At 39.9% G+C, this 23562-nt stretch overlaps 4 protein-coding genes across 5 annotated transcripts in view; all 4 read left to right on the top strand.

Annotated features, from left to right (window-relative positions):
- The first annotated feature begins 13 nt into the window (after nt 1-13).
- LOC146484492 (ATPase family AAA domain-containing protein 3A-like) lies at nt 14-19295 on the top strand. Its single transcript, XM_085104576.1, has 18 exons — nt 14-345; nt 1467-1543; nt 2342-2443; nt 2630-2689; nt 2839-2908; nt 4200-4272; nt 6360-6452; nt 6889-6958; nt 11325-11392; nt 12320-12407; nt 12519-12575; nt 12842-12967; nt 14170-14294; nt 15990-16041; nt 16633-16703; nt 17382-17555; nt 17944-18052; nt 18499-19295. The coding sequence occupies exons 1-18, from the start codon at nt 135-137 to the stop codon at nt 18706-18708; spliced, it is 1836 nt and encodes a 611-aa protein (XP_084960702.1). The 5' UTR covers nt 14-134; the 3' UTR covers nt 18709-19295.
- On the top strand, nt 8717-9703 carry LOC146484494 (uncharacterized). Its single transcript, XM_085104507.1, has one exon. It carries the CDS (start codon nt 8777-8779, stop codon nt 9425-9427), a length of 651 nt encoding a protein of 216 aa, XP_084960633.1. The 5' UTR covers nt 8717-8776; the 3' UTR covers nt 9428-9703.
- On the top strand, nt 13012-13570 carry LOC146484493 (uncharacterized; the record flags this gene model as incomplete). The annotated part of the gene is made up of 1 exon (XM_085104533.1): nt 13012-13570. A coding segment is annotated over one exon (264 nt), but the record flags the coding sequence as incomplete, so codon positions are not given.
- Nucleotides 19296-19397: 102 nt separating the features above from the next.
- LOC146484490 (uncharacterized) overlaps nt 19398-23562 on the top strand; it is an 11059-nt gene continuing 6894 nt past the window's right edge. The window contains exons 1-2 of one of the 2 annotated variants that reach the window (XM_085104577.1): nt 19398-19722; nt 22089-22577. In XM_085104577.1, coding sequence (XP_084960703.1) covers nt 19690-19722; nt 22089-22577 — 522 coding nt within the window. In that variant the 5' untranslated portion in view covers nt 19398-19689. Of the gene's footprint in view, nt 20202-22088; nt 22578-23562 lie in introns of both variants that reach the window. The other variant, XM_085104578.1, reaches the window with a different exon arrangement.

Below are 23562 nucleotides of genomic sequence, written 5' to 3'. Positions count from 1 at the left end.
TGGAGCTTCCCATTAGCGCGAAATCGAGGTCACCGGGTATTGGAGACTGCACGTGTGAAAAACCTTGCATCAGAATTTTGAGCAAAATTGTGGAAAATCTTCTATATTTCCTTTAGCTCTTCGTTTCCTTTTTGATGTCCTGGTTGTTTGGAGTCAACAAACCCTCTCCGCCAGGGGAAGGACCGCCCCTGATCACTGGGCCGCCCGGGGGAGATGATCAAAGTGGCGATGATGGCGGAGCGAAGGATGACACATCGGAAGGCAAACCTGCCCCTGTTTGGAGAAGCTTTGATCCTTCAGGGCTCGAGAGAGCTGCAAAAGCTGCGAGGGAGTTGGAGAAATCGCGTAAGTGGGTGATAAAAAGTGTGGCTTTAACCTGGATAACGAGAGACAATCTTAAAAGATGGAGTGGACTGACTGTAATAATTAAACTTAAGCTTATAAAGTCAAACAGCTGATTACAAATATTTCAAATTTCATATATTTCAGTGCAACATATTAGCATCCTTCGTATTTTATGGGGTGATATCTTGGCTAAACTATAGAAGACAAAGCCACTTTTCCGCTATAATAAATTCAAATGGCTCAATAGCCTGCCAGTCAAATAGATCAAGTATTATATTCAAGTGGCCTGGTGGCTCATCAGTCGCTTTCTGTACGCTCTTAAGGCCCAGTTCAGACGCCGTACTTTACATGAGCAGAATATAGACCGACCCAAATTATTAATCCCGGCTGAATTGATTCAGACGCCAAACTTAATTCAGCCAAAATTAATACACAGAAGCATATTATGACTGATGAAAATTGCAGATTTGTAATAATTTCTGCTTTTGAGTCTGCTCATATGAAGTACAGCGTCTGAATCAAAGCCGGTCCACAGCCGTTATACCCAGCTGAGACAGGCGGGGAAAAATTTATGGCTGAACCGATCGGAATTAGATCAGCCGTTCTAAATTGATTCAGACGCCGTACTTCACATGAACTTAATTCATTGAATTTGATTCGGCTCATGTGAAGTACGGCATCTGAACTGGGCCTTACTGCAACTAGTGAGCGGCCGTGCTGTCAAGCCACTAAAATATAAACCTTACTCTGACCACAACTGGTGAACCACCAAGCCACCTCAGTTTTACCTCTCGAAATGTGACCCTGTCTTCTAATAGCTGCTCTGGTATCTTTACCTGGCATCTGAATTTCAAATTTACTGCCCTGTCCTCAGTTGATATTCTGATTTTGAAATAACAGGTACTCTTCATACATTTCAAATACCAAAAATTAAAAAAACTCATAAAATGAGTAGTAATTACAGAAGGCAGGGACACCAAAATAGTGTAGCCAATTACTGTTGGCCCATATAAAAAATATAGAAACACAACCCTACATAAATCAACAATAAATCTTCAACATCGTTATACAACAAGCTTGGCATAATTATAATCCTGTGCAACTGTTGTTTCACTGTCTAGATCATTCAAAAGAAGCTTTGGAGATGGCTCGAATACAGGAAACAACAAAACAGATTGAACAGCAGCGCAAAATTAAGGTACATCATGTGGTGAACTGTACAAAGAGAAACAAAAAGTGTTTGTACTATAAGTAAGCAATGAGGAAGTGTTCTCGAGTGGTTGGGGTTTCAGATTTATTGAGGGTTCAAGTTCTGTTCGAGATGGTAGCTTGAGTTATTAATTTTTTTGGCAGGCCTGAGTTAGACTACTTGCAGGCCATGCTTATTAAAAACTGTGGTACCCTCTACACTAAATTGTTTTATGATTACGCGGACTATTTTGAGGTTCACATGCTTGAAATTGCATTTTGACTGTGCTTTTCAACTTTTCCATCAAATTACTTTGTTACCAAACCATGTTTTAATACAGAGACAACAAACATATTTTATGAAGAAACTAGATGTCGTTTTATGAGCAAATATCTGAATCCATATTTATCCAGAAGATTCTTTGTCCTAAAAAGGGAGCAGGGGACACATCATCCATATGTAGGAGACTAGCAGATAATCCAGGACAGTTCGCAGATATAAAAAACAACAAGGATTGTTCTTAAGGGCAAGGATGTTCGAATGCCGATTAAGGGTGATCCAAGATTAACAGTTAACTGAGGTTTTCATCTCGCTCCTTAAGTATGTTTTTAAGGGCTAATTTTAAGCTAATGGTAAAGAAACGTCTAAGTCAAAACCAAGGGACAAAAATCTTTTGGAAGCATCCTTATTGATTGGTAATTTTAAACTAGATTCAAACTTCATGCTAACCAAGGATTAGCTTAATCTGGCTTTGAACAAGTACTTGGCCCAGAACTTTACAATATGGCCCTAACTTTATCATTTCAGGAATTTGAGGCAAATATTGAAGGAATGAAGTTGGACAAAGTACGAGTGGAACAAGAGGAGAAACGTAAAACTCTGGCTGCAGAAACTCAACAACATCAACAGGTGAAAAAACAGAAATGAAGAAAATTTACTGTTAAACAAGAAAATTGTATGCTGTTAATAATCTGAAAACTGTGAAAAATATACATTTAAAATAGAATTGAAAAAGGTCTTGGTTATCATAACTCACGTCCAAGTTCATTCAACCTGACAATGATCCTTTTTTTTTTTAAATTGGTTATTTAACAGAGAGCTCAGTACCAAGACCAGTTGGCCAGGAAACGTTATGATGACCAACTTGCACAACAGGTAAAAATTGTTTATTTATTTGCTCTGATATTTACTGTAATTATCTATTTCTTTCTGCTTGATTATTTAGAAGGAAATAACTGACCAGGTTTCATTGCAATTTAAAATTAATGTATGCAATACTGATGTGATTTTTTTTTTTATCTTAGCGACGTTTGAATGAAGACAATTTGGCCAAACAAGAAGAATCAGTCAGGAAACAAGAAGCTATGAAGCGAGGTATTTTAATTTCTGTATAACTATGCTCTTGTTGAATGTCTGCTTAAACTAACATCCTACCCTAACTTGCTACACAGAATACATCATAACCAGTCTGTACGTAAATATACAAATATTTTTTGTTGCTGTTGTTGTACAGTAGGCTGGAGCAAGACAACTTCTTCCTTATCTGGAAATCTAGAACTGAAAAACCCCCTCATGAAAGACTTCCCCCCAACCCCCCCCCCCCCCTACTCCATGCCTTTGGAATTCCAGTCTAAGTAAATAACGTAAATAACTCCCCCCCCCCCCCCCCCCCACCTCTTCCTCGGAATTCCAAGATGATGCCCGTGGTATAGTACAGATATTTTCTTGAATCACCCATTAAGTGAAGATACAATGTGCAGTTTCAGAAAATATCCACACTCCCCCCAGGAAATTCCAGTTTAGCTTCATACTTTGCTTCTAAAATTTTGACTTTTAAGACCCCCCTCCCCTTAGCAATTTCCAATGACCTTCCATGGGGTGGGTATGGGTTTTTTCTGGAACTGCACAGTGTAGTACAAAGTTATATTCAATTCACAAGAAGACTGGCTAAAATCTTCAGGAGCATAAAACAAAAAGGAGTTTAATTTACACTTCTCACCAGGATGAAATGTTAGCTTCCATCACATGATTTCCCCTCAGTAATTTGGTGGCTTGGCTCCCCTAACACTTCAACAGTTAACTTATACACGTGTGAGGTACTGTATAGGGAGAATGTCCAGGAAGCAAATTTTCTTGTACATCACGCTTGACCAGTAATTTGGAAATTTGAACAGAGTTTTGAAATTTACATGTCAGGTTTGAACATCGCCTGAGAGATTACAGAGTTCCCGCAGAAATTTCCCTAGTTTATTGATGGTATATAAAGTTATGAATTTATTTTTCTTTACATTACCACATTAGGTGTTTCAAAAATAACAACTGTTTCCAAGTTGTTGTTTTTTTTTTTTCAATAACTGTGATGGGTCTTTTTCGGAAAGATTTTCAGAGAAATCTTTAAGATTCCATTCAAATGCCTGAAATTACAAAGAGAAATTCAAATGTTTATTTTATTCACGGAAATACTGGTTATGCGTGACATAGACCAACTGTAACAATAATGGTGTTATTGTAACACTGCTAGTCACAACCATGTCCAAAGCACTTTCATTGGTAATACATGAAGTAAGTGTTGCAAGCTGTCACAGTAAATGTTCTCCAGTTCAAAACTGAAAACCAAGGAATACACTCCATTGCAGTACTTATGACTTGTGTGTTGTATTTTCAGGGACGATTGAATATGAAGCTCAGTTGAAACATGACAATGAGATGAAAAGGCTTGAAGCAGAGCTCCGTGGAAAGTAAGAAAAAGCTTTGTTTCTGAAATGAAATGATTGATTGTATCACAGTAATCATTAACTACTCTCCTAGATTACATGTATAAAATGAATAAAATTTGTTAGAAATCAACAGAAAGAAAAGGGAAAATGAAATCCTTCCACTCCCCTGAAATAAAATTTATTAGCAATTTTTTCTTCCTTGTGACAATGAGATTTCATTCACGTGTATTTACTAAATAAAATCATTTTAAACTGAATCATGTTAATAAAGAGGCTTAAAGTAATTCAGAAATAACTAATTTATTTAATACCATGTGCTTTTAGATATAAATCAATGTATAGTTAAAGATTTACTGAAAAACTTCAGTACATATACTAATACTAAAGCTGTCCGATGTTTCGATGATGCTATCATCATTATCAAGGCAAAGTTGCTGTTTCTTTGTGGTTGAATACAAATAAGTGAAAACAATATAATGTGTGGTTCCAGAAAATATCCATACCCCCACCACGGAGGGAATTTCACATAGGACCCCCCCCCACCACCTTAGGATTTTCCATTTTCAAGGTATTTTTTTAACCCCCCCCCCCCCCCCACCCCTTCGGAAATTCCTTAAATACAGAATATACCCCCACCTCCCTCTGGAAAAGTTTTATTTCAAAAGAACGCCTCAAAAATCAGTTTGATGTGAACATTCCAGAAATATCAAGAACTGCCTACATGAGGAGAAAATATGCGTTGTCGAAGAGCGCGCGCGCCGTTCAAATTCACTGGTAGGAGTTTGCCAAAAAGCTCTTGATACTGAAATAATTGTTGTGTTTTATATTTACCTGTGGTCATTGACATCAAACTTTACCATAAGCTTCGCTGAAGATTTTAAATCTAAATTGTTGGAATAAGTCCGGCAATGCAAAAATGTGTTTTCATTTAATTTGCATATGTCATGTTTACGTTCCTATGCAAATTTTAGGAGATCAAAAAGATTATCGCTTTAGTTCTACACAATTGATGATTTTTCTCCAATAGTTTTCCTATTGAATCGGAATAGCATGGACAAAATAAGCATTAGCAGGGCAGGGAGACAAATAGAGCGTTCAGATCGTAACTTGAAACCGCAGACAAAATTGGAGCGGCAAAACGAAATTAGCATGTTCACGTTCTTATGCAAATTTTGTATGAGATCAATAACGCATTAAAAGAATGTTGAATTGGCTCTATTTTGTTGAATTTTGGCATAGAAATCAAGTTAATATTTTTGGACTTTAAGTTGAAATACTTTGGACAAAATAAGTTTTAACACGGGTCAGTTTTGACAAACCAGTTATAATTGACCCCGGGAATTGACCTTTGCCCGTAACTCTAGCTACACAGCATACAAAAATAACAAACAAATATTTCAATGTTTTATGTAAAATTGGGGCTTTCACTTTATAGCCATACAAAATTTTCCCTTTTAAACATTGATACAAATTCAATTGTTGCCAGTAAACAATATTTTCTACGCAAGAAAGTTTCACAAACAACAGTTTTATAATAACTGAGTCACGCAACGCAGACATAGATTTCTTGTCTCAGTTGGAGTACTTCGCTTACAAAGGCTTTTCGGAGAAGGGAAACACGTTTTTAATGTAACAAGGGTTTCTTTAAAACAGTTAAACAAAGTAATTTCTTCAAGAAAGATCTACGAAGTTGCAAAGTTGGTAAGTTACAATTTTGAGCATTTATGTCTGACATGAACGTGACGTTGACCCTCTGGAAACTTATCCAACCATTCACCCCTCCTCCCCTCTGGAATTTCCTGGGCCATTGACCCCCCCCCCCCCCACCCCTCTGGAATTTCCAATTCCCTCCGTGGTGGGGGTATGGATATTTTCTGGAACCACACAATAGACATTTAGTTTCTTTGTGATTATATACTAAATAACTTGGCGCAGATGGAGTCAGCTTGCACGTTCAAAGCTGGTTTAAGATCTTGAATGATCAACATTTCGCAAATTAAACTTAAATAATTATTAATGATTTAGTTTTAGCAGTCAAACTTGTTGCAACATTTTTTCAGCGCTGAAAAGTTGTCGCTGGGTATGACTAAGCTCTTTTTTTTTTTCAGAGCCAAGATCGAACGTGAAAACAAGGATATCAAACTGGAGAAGATCAGAGTGAAGGCTGCTGAACAGAGAGAAACTGTTTTACAGTCAATCAAGTGAGTGGTAAATAAATAAATAACGTTATGGAAGTGTCAAAGTATTTAGCACTGTAGTGCTGATTGGGGGCACTATAAATGACTGAACCAAATATGTTAACCGAACATAATATTATTTTGTTAAAAATCCCAACTGGCGGCAGGCAGACCAGTTGCGGGTCTTGGGTTTTTAAACAGGACTACTGTGAAACAAATCCAAGTGGTTGGAGTGGAACTTGAACTCTTGACCTCCAGATTACAAGTCCATTGCCCTAGCCACTAGATAGTTCAAGCTTTATCAGATATGAAACAATGTAGAGCTGTGTGGATGACATGCCTAATCTGGGGATGACTGGCATTCTAACCTAGGCAAGAACACTATTTTTTTTTTTAAGGTGTGATTTCACTCAAACAGAAAATCTCTTTAAAATCATCTCTGTCAATATTTTTCCCCCAGGACAGCTGGAAGCATCCTTGGAGCAGGATTCGATGCTTTCATCTCGGACTGGGACAAAATCTCAGCCACTGTAAGTTATAAGTTAAATTATAGTTATTTTAACAAGATGTCAATCTAAACAGTGATTCCTCACGGAGCAAGGGCTGGAGGCCTGAGCGTAGCGAGGTTAATAAATTTGTCAGGCCGAGCCGGCCCGAGCAGAGCTAAGCCGTGCGAATTCGAGCAAAAAATATATTTATATTTATGTTTCGTTGAAGGTGTCCGCACGGTTGCCTAGCAACAGTGACAAAGCAAAGTATAAATGACGTCGGACTGTCTGGCGTCGTCTGGAGCAAAATTTGCATATATCGCGAAAGTTTGCGTGCGGGATCAAATTTCAACTGCAATGTTCATCAATATTCACTGGATACAGAACTATCTCTCCAGAATCTTTTCCCTTTTTTCCAGAAATCTTTTTTGTGAAAGATTGCATTGAAGAAATTACACGTTTTGTGGCCGCGGTAAAATAATTTTCTGTGGGAAATAAATTCATCGAACACGACAGCGCTGCACGCCTGTTGTACATTTCGTCGCCTCAGAAATAGTGTGTGTGCGGACACGTGACCCTTGATTTACCGTCCGCCATGTTGGAGGACCACTTTGATGGGTTTTCCCTGTGTTTACCATTCAGAGTGCGGGCATCGCAAGTGCTTTCAAGATATACCTCGCATTTTCCTTTCCTTCCTTGTGAATTAAAATCGGAAAGGTAGCTAATTTACAGTGCCCTTTTGTCATTTAAGGTATATTTCAACCACAAAGCCCCGTTATATCGATTTTTTGAGCCCTATTTTTTTCAATTTCTAAAACCGATTATTCCGCTCACTTTGTTTTGTCGGCCCGATTACTTTTAAATTTGAAAACATGATCCCGGTGTTGAAAATCGGTGAAACTAATAAAAATTGGTTTTAGTGCAACAGTTTCTTATAAATTGGGATCATTTTCATTTTCGACATGACTACGAGTGAAGAAATCATGACAAAAAATTGTAAAATCTACCAGTCCGGCTCACGGCGTATCTCTGCGTGATTTGTCTCGGTTCATTGATTGCACGCTACAATTTGTCTGCCTGAATTTTTTTATTCGAATTTAAATGGTTTCTATGAGAAAAATTGCCTTGACCCACGCGCGTTACAGTGCAAGCAGCCTTCGAACGATCAAACTAGAGTGTGAATTGGTCTTGTTGATATAATGCCGTCGTTTTGTTTAATTGTTGGTTGTGGGAACAAAACGACAAGTGTCCGAATGTAGCGTTTTGCCGTGTTCCGAAAGTTTTAAAAAACCAAGGAGAACAAACGGAAAGATTGTCATCAGAAAGACGTACTCTTTGGTTAGCGGCAATCAGCAGAGATGACTTGACAGAAAAGATTTTAGAAAACGACAGAGTTTGTGGGAAACATTTTATCAGTGGCAGAGCAGCCCAACTTTGGGATAGATTCAATCCCGATTGGATCCCAACTGTGCACCTTGGTCACGAGAAAAAATCAATCGACGAAACAGCAAAATCACAAGCTAATCTGGAGCGTAGTGCCAGAATCAAGGAGCACAGAAAACGTAAAGCCGAAAGAGAAGAAAAGGAAAAAGTGAAAGTTATGAAACTGGAGGAGGCTAGCGAGCCAGTTGAAGCGTTAATTGATGACATCGAAGATGTTACAGCTGATATGAGAGAGTTAAAATTAAAACATGTTGCCACAAATACAGACGAATCTGCCTGTCTAGCTGGTCGGCAGGGGGCGCCTTTATTATGGTCCTTATGAAATTACAGCTAAACGTACCTCATCAGGATCTCGCCTATCGGTTTGGTGTATCTCGATTTGTTGTTTCAAGAGTCTTCAATTCATGGATCGAGGTAATGGATATTCGCTTGTCTCCTTTGATAGTGTGGCCTGAGCGCAAAGACCTTCAGAAAACCATGCCGAAATGTTTCATAGATGCATTTGGTCTAAAAACAACTGTGATTATCGACTGTTTTGAGATTTTCATTGACAGGCCTACCAATTTGCTGGCAAGGGCACAAACATTTTCTAATTATAAGCACCACAACACCGTTAAGGTGCTCATTGGCATTACCCCCCAAGGATCAATTTCATTTGTCAGTAAAGCATGGGGTGGTAGGGCATCAGATAAGTTTGTAACTGAAAACTCTGGTTTCCTTACAAACTTGTTGCCTGGAGACTTAGTTCTTGCAGACAGAGGGTTAACTGTCCATGAAAGCGTATGGTACTACCAGGCAAGCTTAAATATCCCTGCTTTTACCAAAGGGAAAAGTCAGTTAGATCCAATCGATGTGGAGAAGACAAGAAAAATTGCAAACGTACGAATACACGTGGAAAGGGTGATTGGAGTTTTGAGACAAAAATACGCTATTTTGCAAAGTACATTACCTACAGATTACCTCACATGCAGGAAAAAAGAAGAGAAGGAAACCCCTTTGATTGATAGAATCATCAGGGTATGTTCTGCATTAGTGAATCTGTGCCCTCCAATCATACCATTTGACTAAAACTCACTCTTTGTAAGTGAACTAAACATGGCTTTGCATTTCAATTTGGTACACTTATTGAAAAAATAATTGATAATGCTCATAATTCTAGGGTCATAACATTAATGCAATGCTATAATGTCCTGATTGACATTGTCCCTTATTTTATCAGATATCAGAAATATTGCTGTAAGGTATTTTAAACATCTTCTAATTTCAACAAACTTAGATTCATGTTGAAAATTTTAAAACTCTCAAGATCACTGTAAACATTGCCACGTTTGACATAAGAGTCAAACTCTTTCGCATTAATGCAGTAGGGACTCTTAACCTCACCCAACCCAAGGCCACAACAGTCATAGGAACAAATGAAATCGGGAGTGGCATGCAAAAATGGGTAATCTTTGTTTATGAATGTACCACACTTGACTGCTTTAAAGTTGTTATGTTTTGCCTTCATCCGCTTTTCATATTCAGCGATTGCCACTGTTGCCAACTCTTCATGTTTGCAGCCATGCCTTGTAGCTGCAGAAGGGAAGTTAAACACGTCGGGATAACAAATTGTTTTGATAAGAGATTGTGATGGCTGTGCAGGATCAGTGTGCTGCATGCCATTGAGATGCACCAATTCGTCCAGCCCTGTGATGATAGAAAGCACTGCTTTTTGCTTGGTTTATGGTTTCTTTCTCAATCATTTCTATTCGCTCATTTGTGAGGCTTATTTCAACTTTGTAGCACTGTTCTAGTAGCTCAGTATAATTAAGGTTTATGTATTTCTCATCAAATAAATCTCGGATAGATGGTATCCCTCTCGTTTTGAAATAAATTCATCTGCATATGTTTCTACTAAACTTAGACAAACAGGTTTGACTTTGCATTCATTGAGAGAACTGTACAACTGTTCAAGTTCATCCTTAGTTGGTTGCTGCACTGACCCCTGTACTGTAGGTGATTCTTTTATCCCTGTAGAGGATTGATCACTGTTATCATTCTTGCCGCACAAACTAAGATCGTTTAAAGACTTCTTCAGGCTGCCTTCAGTTTTCTTGCTGAGGAAAAGTTGATGTCATTAACTCTGGCGTAATCAGCCTTTTCAACATAACTTGGCAAAATCCAGCCACACTTAACCTGCGTACACGCTAACCTTCCGTTTTGTCTGGTGACAACTTCAAGATAGAATAGTACACTTGCTATATGTGAGCAACACTCACCCAGGCCAGCCATACACCCTGCACAATGTGCTGACATCACAGTACCTTATTCGTTTGTTATAATCCACAATTGCACTAGTGGTTCATTCAGTCTCTGCGAATGTCTTACTTTGGCCAACACCACAAACCTCTTGTTAATCATACATCCAAGGACACTGGAAATAGAGCCACTAACCATCTGGTTGTAAGCTTGAAGGCTTCTGTAAGCTTTAAATTGTGCGTTGGAATAAATCTAGTATCGAGCACAAGATACGAAAGTAAGTTTTAAATCCATGGATTCAACTGGTGGAAGGCATTTGTCGCTCAACGTTTTAGCTGGGATGAGAAGCGGATCTATACCAATCTCAGAAATTTTATCGAGATACCTATATTTTACCTTGCCTTCAAGATTTTCGCTATAATTTGAGAGCATCAGAGGCTCAACCCCTGTTGTTTCAGTCGCCATTTTGATTACGTAAGTCCTCCAACATGGCCGCCAGTAATTTTGTGACGTCATCCGCACACACACTATAGATTTTCAACCGCAAACTAGCCTGTGGAACTAGGAAAAGACCATGCTCATCAAAATAGTTGCTATGTTCAGAAACCTTTTGATCTCCTCATTTGATGCCGTACAATGCAAGTAAAGAGGGCTTTCCACCCAGCCCCAGCTTCGCGAGGTTTTGCGAGTCACGTATTTCTAGTAAATATTTCAATGTTCATTTCAGGCAGCTGGATTGACCCTTCTTGCTCTTGGTGTCTACACAGCTAAATATGGTACTGGAGTCGGCGCCAGGTCAGGTTTGCTCTGTAATGTTTTTTCTATTGTGTAGTAAGAAAAATGCCCATCCTGTCCCCCCTTCCCCCCCCCCCCCCCCACAAAGGGATTTTTTTCTGAGACCCCCTGCCCCTCTGGCAATTCTGATTTAGCTTCATCCTTTTTGCCTCTGAGACATTCCCCCAACCCCTGGAATTTCTAATCCCATTTGTGGAGGGTATGGATATTTTCTTGAACTAGACATTGCTCTCCAGGGATATCCAAGAAATTCAGAAACTGGGGTCCTAAGAGCCGTTGGCTAGTCAACAAAGGGATGTTGAGCACACAGCCCAAAATTTCAAAAAAATTAGGCATACTCACGGACAAAAGAGAACCAAAACATTGTCACTGCATCTCTCAGATGGGGAGGGAGGTTTTTCTCAATTTTCGGATTGGGCTGTGTAGCCCTATTTACACAAATAGGGAAAACATTACTTACTCCATTCAAACATGTCCCTCAGGAGTAAGTGGCTAAAGGAGAAGCTGAAATTCAAGCTACTGCTTGAGGCAAAAAAGAGTGCAAATTCTATTCCTCTTTTTAGACAATAGTGGCTCAAAGATCACTGATACCCTTTGAGGAAGGGAAAACTGCTTCTGTTTTGAGATGGTCTATATAACTACAATTTAGCTAGGCCACAAGCTATTAATATTCTTGGTTGAACCTATGTTTTTGCGATCTGGGGACAAAATATATATATATATGTGTTGTAGGTTAAAATGAATCCCAGGTTAAAATGATTTTAACCTAGGTTGATTTGTATTTTCCTTTGTTTCAGATGTAAATTACCCAACCTTAACAAAGGAAAATACAAATCAACCTAGGTTCAAATCATTTTAACCTGGGATTCATTTTAACCTACAACATACGTACGTCATTGACTGAAAGTTGTTTTGATATCCCTGTAGATTTATTGAAGCACGCTTGGGAAAACCTAGTCTTGTCCGTGATACCTCAAGGTTAAGTGTCTTTGGAGCTATAAGACATCCTGTACAGGTAAAATATACATTCAAAGTTCTTGTTTTTTTCTAGACGTCATTTTTCCCTTTTTCTGATCTGGAACTTACAGATCTGTTACTAAAATATTCACACTCTTCTTTTTTCCAGACCATGAGAAAGCTGTTTGTTAATTATGAAGACTCCTTACAAGGAATTATCTTGAAGGTAAGCACAATATTTGCAGAACAAAATGCTGGCAAAAAAGCTAACTAAAGCTGTTTAAGAAAACTTTCAGCTTTTTGTCTAATTTTTTCCATACAAAAGTGAATTGTAAGTAGCAAGTTTTGCTGGCGTGAATTTTGTTTTACTGCTGTTTTCCCTGCAAGTGCTTTTTGAATGGTTCAAGGTGATCTTAGCTTTAGACCATTTCAGCTGAAACATTTGGAAGCATTAAATTTATCGATAGTGCTACATTTTTAATATCACTGCAGCCTTCACTTGAAACTCGACTCCAAGAAGTGAGCAAAGCGACAGCCAACACAAAAAAGAATAAAGGACTCTACAGAAATCTGCTGTTTTATGGGCCGCCAGGAACCGGAAAAACCATGTTTGCAAAGGTACATAAAATATGTAATTGATAATTTGTTAAAGGGGTGGGATCATTGTTGATAACAATGGTGATGATGGCGATGATTTTGACAGTGGCAATGATGATGATGATGATGATGGTGATGATGATGATGATGATGATGATGATGATGATGATGATGATGATGATGATGGTGATGATGATGATGATGATGATGATGATGATGATGATGATGATGGTGGTGATGATGATGATGATGATGATGATGATGATGATGATGATGAGGAAGAGGAGGCGAAGGAGTGTGATGATGGTGGTGATGATTTACGAAGGTGAAGGTGGTGGTGATGATGATGATGATGATGATGATGATGATGATGATGTTGATAAAGCTGATGATTGGTGATGGTGGTGACAATTTTGATGGCAATGAGTCTTGGGGGCATAAAAAGCTTTGTTTTCGCACGGTAAGCCTAGGCCAGACGCGAATTCAGTGCAAGGCTAAATGCCGTGCAAAAACAAAGCTGTTTTTATTCTCCTGAGACTCAACATGGCCACCCTGTAATAAGGGTCTATTACGACAAAGACAAGCAACAGTAGCAATGGCAGCGATGCTGATTATAATTTGCAAGTGTGAACTAGCTTAGATATAAGATATAGATCATTATAACATAGCGCGCGTGCATCCTGATCTAATTCCTATTGGCGTCATCATGATACATTTCTCAACATACGCACGGCCGTGCGTCCATCCGATGACGTGTGCAAGTCAGATGGAGGAAGCGTGCGCGCGCTATGCTATAAAAAACGTTTTACAGAGAAACAACACCATAAAAAATGTTTATTTGTAATAGCTTGTCGAAGTTTAACGAAACGTTAAGATTAAACCGATATGTTAACCCCTTTCACCCTTTTTTTTGTACAGAGAACTTTGTAATTAATCAGGAACAAAACTGACCTGTTTTCCAGGAATCATTTACTTTATTTTCACTATGTTATAAAAGAATTGGTTCATGCTTTTAGCTGTGGGTATATCGAGTTATGGATGCACTTGGCAAATTTAGAGAGCACTCAAGAAGCTAGAGTTGCTCTCGGCTATGCCTCGAGCAACTCTTACGCTTCTCTCGTGCTCTCCAAACTTCCCGCGTGCATCCATAACTCGATATACGCACGCTAAGCATGAACCAATTCTTAACTTTAATATGGATCTAAAGAGTTAATATTTTCTAGAGCCTCGCCCAGCACTCCGGTATGGACTATGGTATCATGACAGGTGGAGACATTGTTCCCATGGGAAAAGAAGGTGTTACAGCAATGCATAAAGTGTTTGATTGGGCGCAGACATCAAGAAGGGGGTGAGAAGCCACTTCTGCAGTGACGTTCAATCTGTAGTGTGCGCAGTTAGGCGTATTCACAACTATATTACTTTGTTTTGGTTCAAAAACGCTGATGAAAACGAAGGCGTTTGACAAAAGCAAAGTCTTCGGGTGGGTCATCGTTCAAGGTTGATCATTTTTTAATTAAGGCTAATGACATATGTACACGTATAGATTTTTCTGGCCGATTTGGCCCAATTTGACTAAGGCCCAGTTCAGACGCCGGTCTTTTCATGAGCCGAACTTAACTCAAATTAAGGTCGGCCCAAATCGCGAAATCCCGCCTTTTTGATTCAGACCCCGAACTTACAGTGCAATAAACTCAACCGAGACCACCCGACGTTGATCAGCCAATCACAAGCCACATTGACAACAAAGGAGTCTTGCTTTGGTAGTTTGTAAGCCAATCAAAAACGAGAACATTTCTTAAAATTTCAAACTGTACTTTTTTTCGGTGGCCCCGGTTGAGTTCGTTGCACTGTAATTAGCCGAACTTAATTTATTTGAAGCAAAACATGATCTTTACGAGAGACTGCATCTGAAATATGTTATAATAATTTATGCATTAGGTTCGGCTCATGAAAAGTTCGACGTCTGAATCAAAGCCGTTCCAAAGCCAAATTGAAGCAACCGTTCTCAACTGATTCAGACGCCGAACTTTTCATGTACTTAATTCAAGGTATTAGGTTCGGCTCATGAAAAGTTCGGCGTCTGAACCGGGCCTAAAGCCGCGGCCACACGAGCGATTTTTTACTCGCGCAGGTGATGCGATTTTTTCAAATTTTGTCGCGTCGCCAGCGCGAGAGGGTGGCTACACGAGTGACAAATTCTAGCGAGTTTGGCGACAAATTGAAAGCCGCGTGAATCGCAGACTTCAAGAGACCTGACGCTATAAACAGACATGGCGGACGGCCATTTGCATTCTTCTTCTTGACGATAAAAAGCAAACGAAGGAAGAAGAAAATTAAGACAAGGTCAACGTGGGTCCGTCCGTGGCTCGCAAAGCGAAAGGAACAAGGATTTTACCATCAACTTCTGACGGAAATTTCACTGAGTCGTTGACATCCTGGCGTTTCCCGAGCTATTGCGGATGACGAGGCTTAGTTGCAGGGTGGCTACACGGGCGCTATCTCTACGATTTTGTCGCGAAAATTTCAATTCTGGCGACTTTTTTCTTGCGATTTTTTCACCGGTCGCGTCGCAAGTTCGAGGATGGCTATACGTGCGATTTTCATCTCGCGCTGGCGACGCGACAAAGTTTGAAAAAATCGCATCACCTGCGCGAGCAAAAAATCGCTCGTGTGGCCGCGGCTTAAGAAAAAGACTGAACGGACGAAAGTCGGCCCGTTTTATAAAAATTTGTGACAGTGATGCAGTGGAGGATTGGCCAGAACACATCAAAAAATTTACGTACAGTTTGTTCAAAGGGAAACAAGGCTATGGTCGGACAGGATAAAACGATACAGAAATGCTAGTTTGGCCGGGCGGGAATATTTCAAATGGAAACGGGGACTTTTGAAAGAGCATCGATCAGTGTAAACGGCGCCCTAAGTTCAAATCATTTGATGAGTTTTAAATTGATCTGATATTAAACGTGGCCCACCCGCCAGCAAAAACTGGTAATGATGAGTTTTCGATCAATACTTTTACACACTTGCTTCTTCTCCTCTGTAGGCTTTTGCTATTTGTTGATGAAGCAGACGCTTTCTTGAGGAAACGTAATCAGGTAAAGTCAAGTGAGCCACTCAGGTTATTTTGGTGTGAACGAATATTTGGTTTATCAACAGAGTTGATAACTAAAGGTAAATAGACCCTTCTCCAAAATGGCGGCAACAGATTTGAATGAGTTAAAATTGAACCGAATGAAAAACTGATACCAGCACTGGAAATGGCACGTTTACTTAGTAATCTTGCAAAGTTTCAGCATATTAGGTGTTATATTAGCTTAGGACTGGGGCCACGTCTGTAAATTTTTCATTTTTCAACTTACATTTTTTCAGCTGATATTACACCTGATATGCTGAAACTTTGCAGGGTTACTAAAGTAAAAGTGCCCTTTCTAGTGCTGGTATACGTTTTTAATTTTAACTTATTGGAATTTTCGGCCGCAATTTTGGCGAAGGGGCTATTGGCCACCGTCAAGTGATTCGAGTGCTGATGTTTCGACCGTTAGCCCTTCGTCAGAGCGAATCGGATTCTGTTGATAAACCAAACTTTCGTTTCCACTCCCCACCGACGCAGCACCACAGTTTCTTTAGAAACCAACCCCCTTAAACGCTGGTGTGAATTTGACCGAGATGTTTTGTTGTCCTTTTAGGAAAAGATGAGTGAAGATCTTCGGAGTACACTCAACGCTTTCCTCTACAGAACTGGAGAATCATCCCGAAAGTAAGAAAGTTTTCGTCTCTGCTGTTATAATTTCCTTATTTCTAGCGGACAGGATGATCACAGATTTCACTTTATGAAGAGCTTGTTGCTTTATTCGCCGTGGCATATTCTGGAGAAGAAGTAAAAAACCTGCCGTTCTTGCTCTTTAGGGACCAGTCCTATTACTTTTTCAGAAAGAAATGAAATAGTATTCGTTGATTCTCTGCCTGATAGCAGAGTGAACGAAATGAACGGAATTTATATCTCGAATTTCCGTCGCGTCGAATACAATTCAATCTTCACTCTTAGATTTTATTTTTGGAATTTCTGCTCTCACGGTAATCTATATCACTTGCTGTTTGTGATGTTATTACACTGATTTATCTGGAGCTTGAATTACATTTGACGCAACGGAAGTACGACTTACAGATTAGGCCCACTTTTAATCGGCAAAGTATCGTTCTTTGGAGTTTGTTGTTGTTGTTGTTGTTGTTGTTGGTTGTTTTTGTTATTTTTGTCTTGCTTATTCGCTTTTAAAGTCGAAAATGCAAGACAATTCCCTTCTCAGAGGACTCTTCAAAAAACCTGTTCGGTTGGAAAATCGATATTTAACGACGAAATTGGTTATCCCTAAGGATACCTAATCTGCAATTGAACGTAACTGTAGTGGTTGTGTTCCTTTTCTTTCATCGTGCACAGGTTTATGTTGGTGCTCGCCAGTAACCAGCCAGACCAGTTTGACTGGGCTATCAATGACAGGTTAGACGAGATGATCGAGTTTGGTTTGCCGTCGCTCGAGGAAAGAGTCAGGCTAGTGCGTCAGTATTTTGAGGAGCATGTATTGAAGCCCGCCACCACGGGCTCTCGGACAAGGTAAGTTGCAAGACAATAGCAAAGGTTAAAATTACCAAATTACCTCATCATCTCTGTTTATAAAACCAAGCATTCGTTTCTATGTCGCCAAGAAACACATACATGCACTGACCAAAAGCAAATCGAACTATTTGCGATATTGCATGCGAACGAGTGACAATTGGTTTTTGCGAGTTAATTTTCGCAGGCTTCGTTTTTGCGCGAAAATATTAGACGTTTGCGTAGACTGAAAGCTCGAGTTTTCTATGTAGTGGCCACTGGATAGAAAAAGTGAAGATTTACTCTAGCTGTTTTAACCTAAGACAAAGTTCCACATTATCATTTTTTTATTATTTTGTTTTTGCCCTGACTGGATACAATTTCTAAACTGGATTATGTTTCGTTTCAGTCGTTTGAAGATTGCGAACTTTGACTTCAATGTTAAGTGTAGACAAATAGCTGAAGTAACAGAAGGCCTCTCTGGGCGAGAAATTTCCAAAATAGCCATTGCTTGGCAGGTAAGTATTATTTAAGACCAATCGCAGACTTTCTGGAGCGGTTTTCAATGAGTGTCGTGAAATCTAGCCTGCGAACGCAGACGTATTTCCGAAGCGACAGCCGGAAATGCGTCTGCGTTCGTAGGCTACGTGAAACCAAAACCAAAGTAATTTACAGAGGTAAAGAGCGTAATGAAAAAGGGCGGGAAAACGCGTGCGAGCAAGTCACCGTTTAGTTTGGTCTTGCTTTTCATTGGTTGACATTTTTTGGCACGAGTTTTTTAAACCAATCACAGAGCGTAGTAAAGCGAACCCATAGCAAACTGGAAATTACTTTTTCGACACTCGTTTGATACTCGTTTACCTGATAGATAAGTCTGTTTGGGTTCCACCTGCAACCAATCAAATGTTTTTAAATGTATGTTGTCAAGTGAATTTCACCAAAACTTCTTTTTCCTGAATTTCAGGCCAGTGCTTATGGTTCACCCGATGGTGTGTTAACAGAAGAAATGATGGATGCGCGGATAGAGGAAGCCGTCAGACAACATAAGCAGAAAGTCGAGTGGCACAGTACGGAACTTCCCAGCGAGACAACTGAGGCAACTACAACAACGACACGGAAAAACAGAGAAACTTTAGTAAAAAGAACTCAAGAGAACCAGTCTCACAAAGATTGATTCGTCATTTGAGGGATAATGTTTGAAATCTAATAGCTTATAGGGAACAAGCGCCCAAGCGAAATTTTACTGCGGTGAAAATGATTCTTCTAAAACCGGAATGCGCGTGCACAGATCTACTGTCAATCAAAGACTGTCAGTCAAACTCGGCGTGGAGTCTGTATTAGAGGCCCAAGATGACTACAGAGCCAAACTTCATGTGTCTGTTCGCTTTCAGTTCACACGACAAACTAAAGTTCGGCAAACTCGTTTTGGCCAAAAGGTTGGAGTGTGTGGACCTGGTAACAACAGCTGGCATACATGTTCGCAAACTGTTGGTGACAAATAGAACAAGTCAAGAATCTCGTCAACTTTCATATAAAACTGTTTGTTTTCCATCACCGTCTCTCGAGAAAGATGGTCGATTAAAACAAAGCAAGGTCGCGAAAGAAACACTGATAAATTAATATTTCAAAGCGGGTCTGAAAATTTCAAACTTGTTCTTAATATTTCACACTGAGGGCAGATGGTTGTGGTACCCTAGCTGCAGTCATTTGTCCTGAATAATATAACACTTGACATAATTGAATAAAAACATTTCAAATCTCTGGCGCTTCTGGTATTGCTATTTAAAGTGTACAATCGCTCATTTCATTTGGACAGCATTCATTCTACAATGTGAAGCCGCTCTCCGTCTGTTCATTGGCTTGTTTGTCGCCAGTGAAATAAATACTACACAAAACGTTTTCAAAAAGCAATTAAAAAGTAATCGCTCACAAGCTAATCTGATCAGCTCTCACTCCGCAATTTTTATCACTTCATTAGTGAATGTCTTTAAATATTTAAACAAGGAAGTTGTAAGAAAACCGTAGACTTGCGAAAATATTTAAATCGTATTTAGAGTTTAATTTCATTTCATTTGCAGCTTGCAGTTTCGCAGAATAGATAATTTCAATTTCCTTACGTGTATAGACTCACTTAATTGTTTTCTCCGAAGGACTTATGCTTCTTTGTGAAAACAAGCCCGAAACAATGGTACGTAAATGTTTGGTTATTTTTATAACAGTAATTTACTTTGGAGTCAAAGCCAGCATGGGGAAAACTTAAAGCAACTTGTCATCGACAAACAAGCGAGATTCTTTAAGGTTTTATGTGAGTTTGTCCACTGTATCTGCAAAACGCATCGAAAGACATTTTCGTTTTCTAAACAAATACCTTTTCGTTAAGCCGAACAAAGGCCTTCGTTTTCAATACGACAAAGCAGTCGGTGAATTGATAGCCTTATTACACATTGTTTTGTCTGCATTTCTTTTGTTTATTTTCCTAAAAGACAACAGACTGTTTGTTATAACGTTTGCGCATGTTTATACATGTGACGCACGATACTTCACAACTTCAGCAAAGTTTGGAACACGACTAAGAAACTTCTGCCCGAAGATACGCGAATCTACCACGAGTGTTTCGCTTTGTGCCTCCACCTTGAAGATGACGCGGAAAGTCTGCTTTGCATGCAGGTATCTTGCACTTTTTTCCTTGCCTCAATAACTTTAGGCAGTAATTTCCGCAGTATACAAGTATCTTAAGCAAACGACAAGGTTATTGTCAACAATATGTTCTGAATGCTGTAATGATGCCTAAACTTTGGTTATTAGGTCTTAGTAATGATCGCCACATCTGACATGAGTTATCTTGTCACCACTCGCTGTTTGGCCACTGCTCGCACAAACTTGCAATGACCATGATTTAACTAAATTCGCACGCAAGCGGATGAAAAGTGTTCACCAAAGTTTCACCTTTAAGCAACTCAACATCGACCAAGTATGTTTTCACTGATGTGCCAAGCACGCAAGATTGTAACTGAAATGGCATTTTTGCAACTTGTACTCTACATCCGAGTCCGTTTGACCAAACAGCGAAATTTTGCATATGCAGGTCGGCATTTCCAAAATTGCAATCGTTTGCGACTCAAGAACACCCGAAAGGAATCATTTCAGTGAAGGGCTATTCCAAAGGCCTTGGTTCCTTCAGATCCTTGACTGTAATGTTCACTGCATTTACCAATAATTATTTATTTCTGTAGGCTAGTTTCATCGTATGGTTTAATACGTTGTTAGGTGCGAAATTAGATGTTTAGAAGTTACAGGTGTGAATTCTGCAAAGTTCATGTGATTTCGCCTGCTTGCGGCTCTGTTCGTTTGCACGATATCACTCGTATTGGAATAAAATGAAACACTGTCTGCAAGACCCTTTAAACAAGAAAGATACCTCACGTTTGCTGAGCGCCGGCCTGCTTAGCTGGCTTTGTTCTTACAGCGATGGAAATATTTGAGTGGCAAGGATGCAAAAACGCGCGGCAGAAGCGCCAAAAAACTCGCAAAAGTGAGCCGCCGAGACAAGGGTACCGCCGCAAAATTTGCAGACAAAGACGCCAAATCTCACTGCAAAACTCTCAAAACCTCGGGGGAAAAATCTTTTACCAGCTCCTTTCCATTTCGGCCCGGCCACACTAGATGGTCCGTTCGCTCCGCCACAAAAGTGTCGTTTTTTGCATTTTTCTCATTGTGAAGCAAAGTTTGGCCAGTTCCGCGCATTCAGGTTGTGAAGAGCAAAGAATCGCAACTGATTGTCCGCAAAGAAAATTATTGCTAGGTGGAAAGGAAGAGAAAACTACGTACATGGAAGAAGGAACGAAAGCCTAAACCGCTCAATCCTACGACTTTGGCAGCCTTTGATCGCTAGGAGCTTTCGCCTCTAGGTCTTCCATTCCCTTTTTTCCCTTAAAGATATTTTCCTTGTAAAACATTTTTTCTTCTCTCTCTACAATCACAATCTAAACACCGGAAGCACGTTTTCAAATCTCTACATTGGGCCAATCTATTTGTCGCATTTTCAAGCCCCAAGAACACAGAAATCGCGGCAAATCATCCCGATAGAGCCAAAGTAAACACTCTACCTAACAAATCACAACAGACGAAAATAGCGCAGTGCACCAATAAGCATTCGGAGCAAGATACACGAAACAAGCGGCAAGCGCGGAAAAACGTGTGGGAGCACATCGCGATTGGTTTTGGACTTGTTTCTCATTGGCTGAGAAAGTGAAGCAATTTTTTTGCTAACCAATCACAAGGGTAGTAGAGAAAAACCAATGCGAACGCGAGTTACCTTCGGCAGTCAACTGAAAACCGCTCGAACCTCGCAAACAACAATTGATACAGTTTACTTCGAGAGGTGAATTGGCTAAAGACGAACATAGATCAGATGGATTCTTATCTGTAATTCGACTTGTCGAATTGACACGACTGATGTGCGACCGAACAATTACGCGTCAGCGTAAACAATAACCGCCAGTAGCTGAACGTTGAATCACGTATCATAAAAGTATCGTGGTATTTTCTTTCTAGATTTTTCAACCAGTGACTTGTCACAGCAGATATATGGGAAACAGTACAAGGAAGCCTCTTATGGTACGTGTGCGACCATCTGAATCAGCCATTCAATTGTTCCCCACAGAAGCACGAATACTTCATGAAGTGGGGCTTGGCAGAGCCACCAAACACCGCCACCCAAAGTCCAAGCACATAATAAACACATTGTACATTTTAACAGCGCTGATTGGCAATTTAAATTCTCCTTACCGAAAGCTCGGTCGCGCTGGTTTGTTGTTATGGTTACTGGACATGGCTATAAACTTCATGTATGACGGGTACGAGTCACGTGCCAAGTATGGCTACCCGTGGTTGTGCGTGCGTGGGTTGCTATGCGTTACCTGCTGTGTGTGCACGTGGTTTACTATTAAGCGTACGATGCCGTGGTTGGAGCGTGGACTGGGTAAATTAGAGAGTGACAAGCATTACAGGAAGGCGTTGTGTGACGTGGCTAGAACTACGGAGGTGAGTTAGAGATTACACTACAAGTGACTAGCTAGCCTGCGTAACAGGGGCTTAAGGACGGTGCCTACTTTTGTTACTGCGCATACGTTCTGCGCATCTCGAGATACTCGGGTTTCCTAAGGGTGGTGCCTGCTAATACAGGGATATTTTTGCGCGGTTTAAAACTATGCGGAGAAAGCAGAACTTAGCAAGCGCTCTTGGTATCCAAAAAGAAAATTGGTGGTAATCATGCATTTTTCAGATTCATTATGGGAAAAAAAACATACATTACTTTGCATTTTACTGCTTTTTTGGATTGTTGTTGCTTAATTTTCTCTGAAAAATGCGTGGTTACCACCAATCTTCTTTTTGGATTTCACTAGTCCTTGCTAAAATCTTCCGCATAGTCATAAACTGCGCAAAATACTTTTGTATTAGTAGGCACCGTCGTTAAGTTAAATAGAGCGCGATCAGTCGAGGACCTGTACATTGCCTAGTTCTTAGGTCTCTCTCTCTCTTTCGCCGGTGTTAATTCGTTTGTGATGACTAAAAGGAATTAACCGAGAAGGCCTGGGAGAAAGCCGAGCAGGGACTAGGCAACGAAAGATATCAGAGAAGATCTACGCGCTCTGTGATAGGTTGCTATGACAACATAGTACACCCAATAAAAAGACCCGCGAAGCCCTGGGAAAGATGACTCACGACAATGTACGAGACACTAAACAATCAATCCGCCATCAGAGATAAAACTTCCACCGCACGCGCGTTTTAAAATAAACCTGAGGAAACGAAGACATTACGTTTTCGTTCTAAGAACTTTCAAGACTAACCTAATGATAGGAACGAATTTCTCTCTCCTCCCCAAATATCATTGATAAAGGAACTGTGGGACCTCTGAAGTCACTGCCCTCTCCCCCGAAGAAGAAATGTTCAAAAAACGTGTAGTAACGTTCACTGAAATGGATACAAGGATAAGGCTCCGAAACTTACGATCTCTACAACTTTG

This window comes from Pavona decussata, unplaced genomic scaffold, assembly GCF_977016875.1.
Source record: "Pavona decussata unplaced genomic scaffold, jaPavDecu1.1 SCAFFOLD_32, whole genome shotgun sequence".
Lineage (NCBI taxonomy): Eukaryota > Metazoa > Cnidaria > Anthozoa > Scleractinia > Agariciidae > Pavona > Pavona decussata.
This window is presented reverse-complemented; position numbering and strand designations above follow the sequence as displayed.

Excerpts from the sequence above, each read along its gene's own strand:
- LOC146484492 (XM_085104576.1), top strand. The coding sequence starts at position 135 with ATGTCCTGGTTGTTTGGAGTCAACAAACCCTCTCCGCCAGGGGAAGGA. Across the intron at positions 12,408-12,518 it reads CTATAAGACATCCTGTACAG|ACCATGAGAAAGCTGTTTGT; the intron begins GTAAAATATACA and ends TCTTTTTTCCAG. Across the intron at positions 16,042-16,632 it reads TCTTGAGGAAACGTAATCAG|GAAAAGATGAGTGAAGATCT; the intron begins GTAAAGTCAAGT and ends TTGTCCTTTTAG.
- LOC146484494 (XM_085104507.1), top strand. The coding sequence starts at position 8,777 with ATGGATATTCGCTTGTCTCCTTTGATAGTGTGGCCTGAGCGCAAAGAC.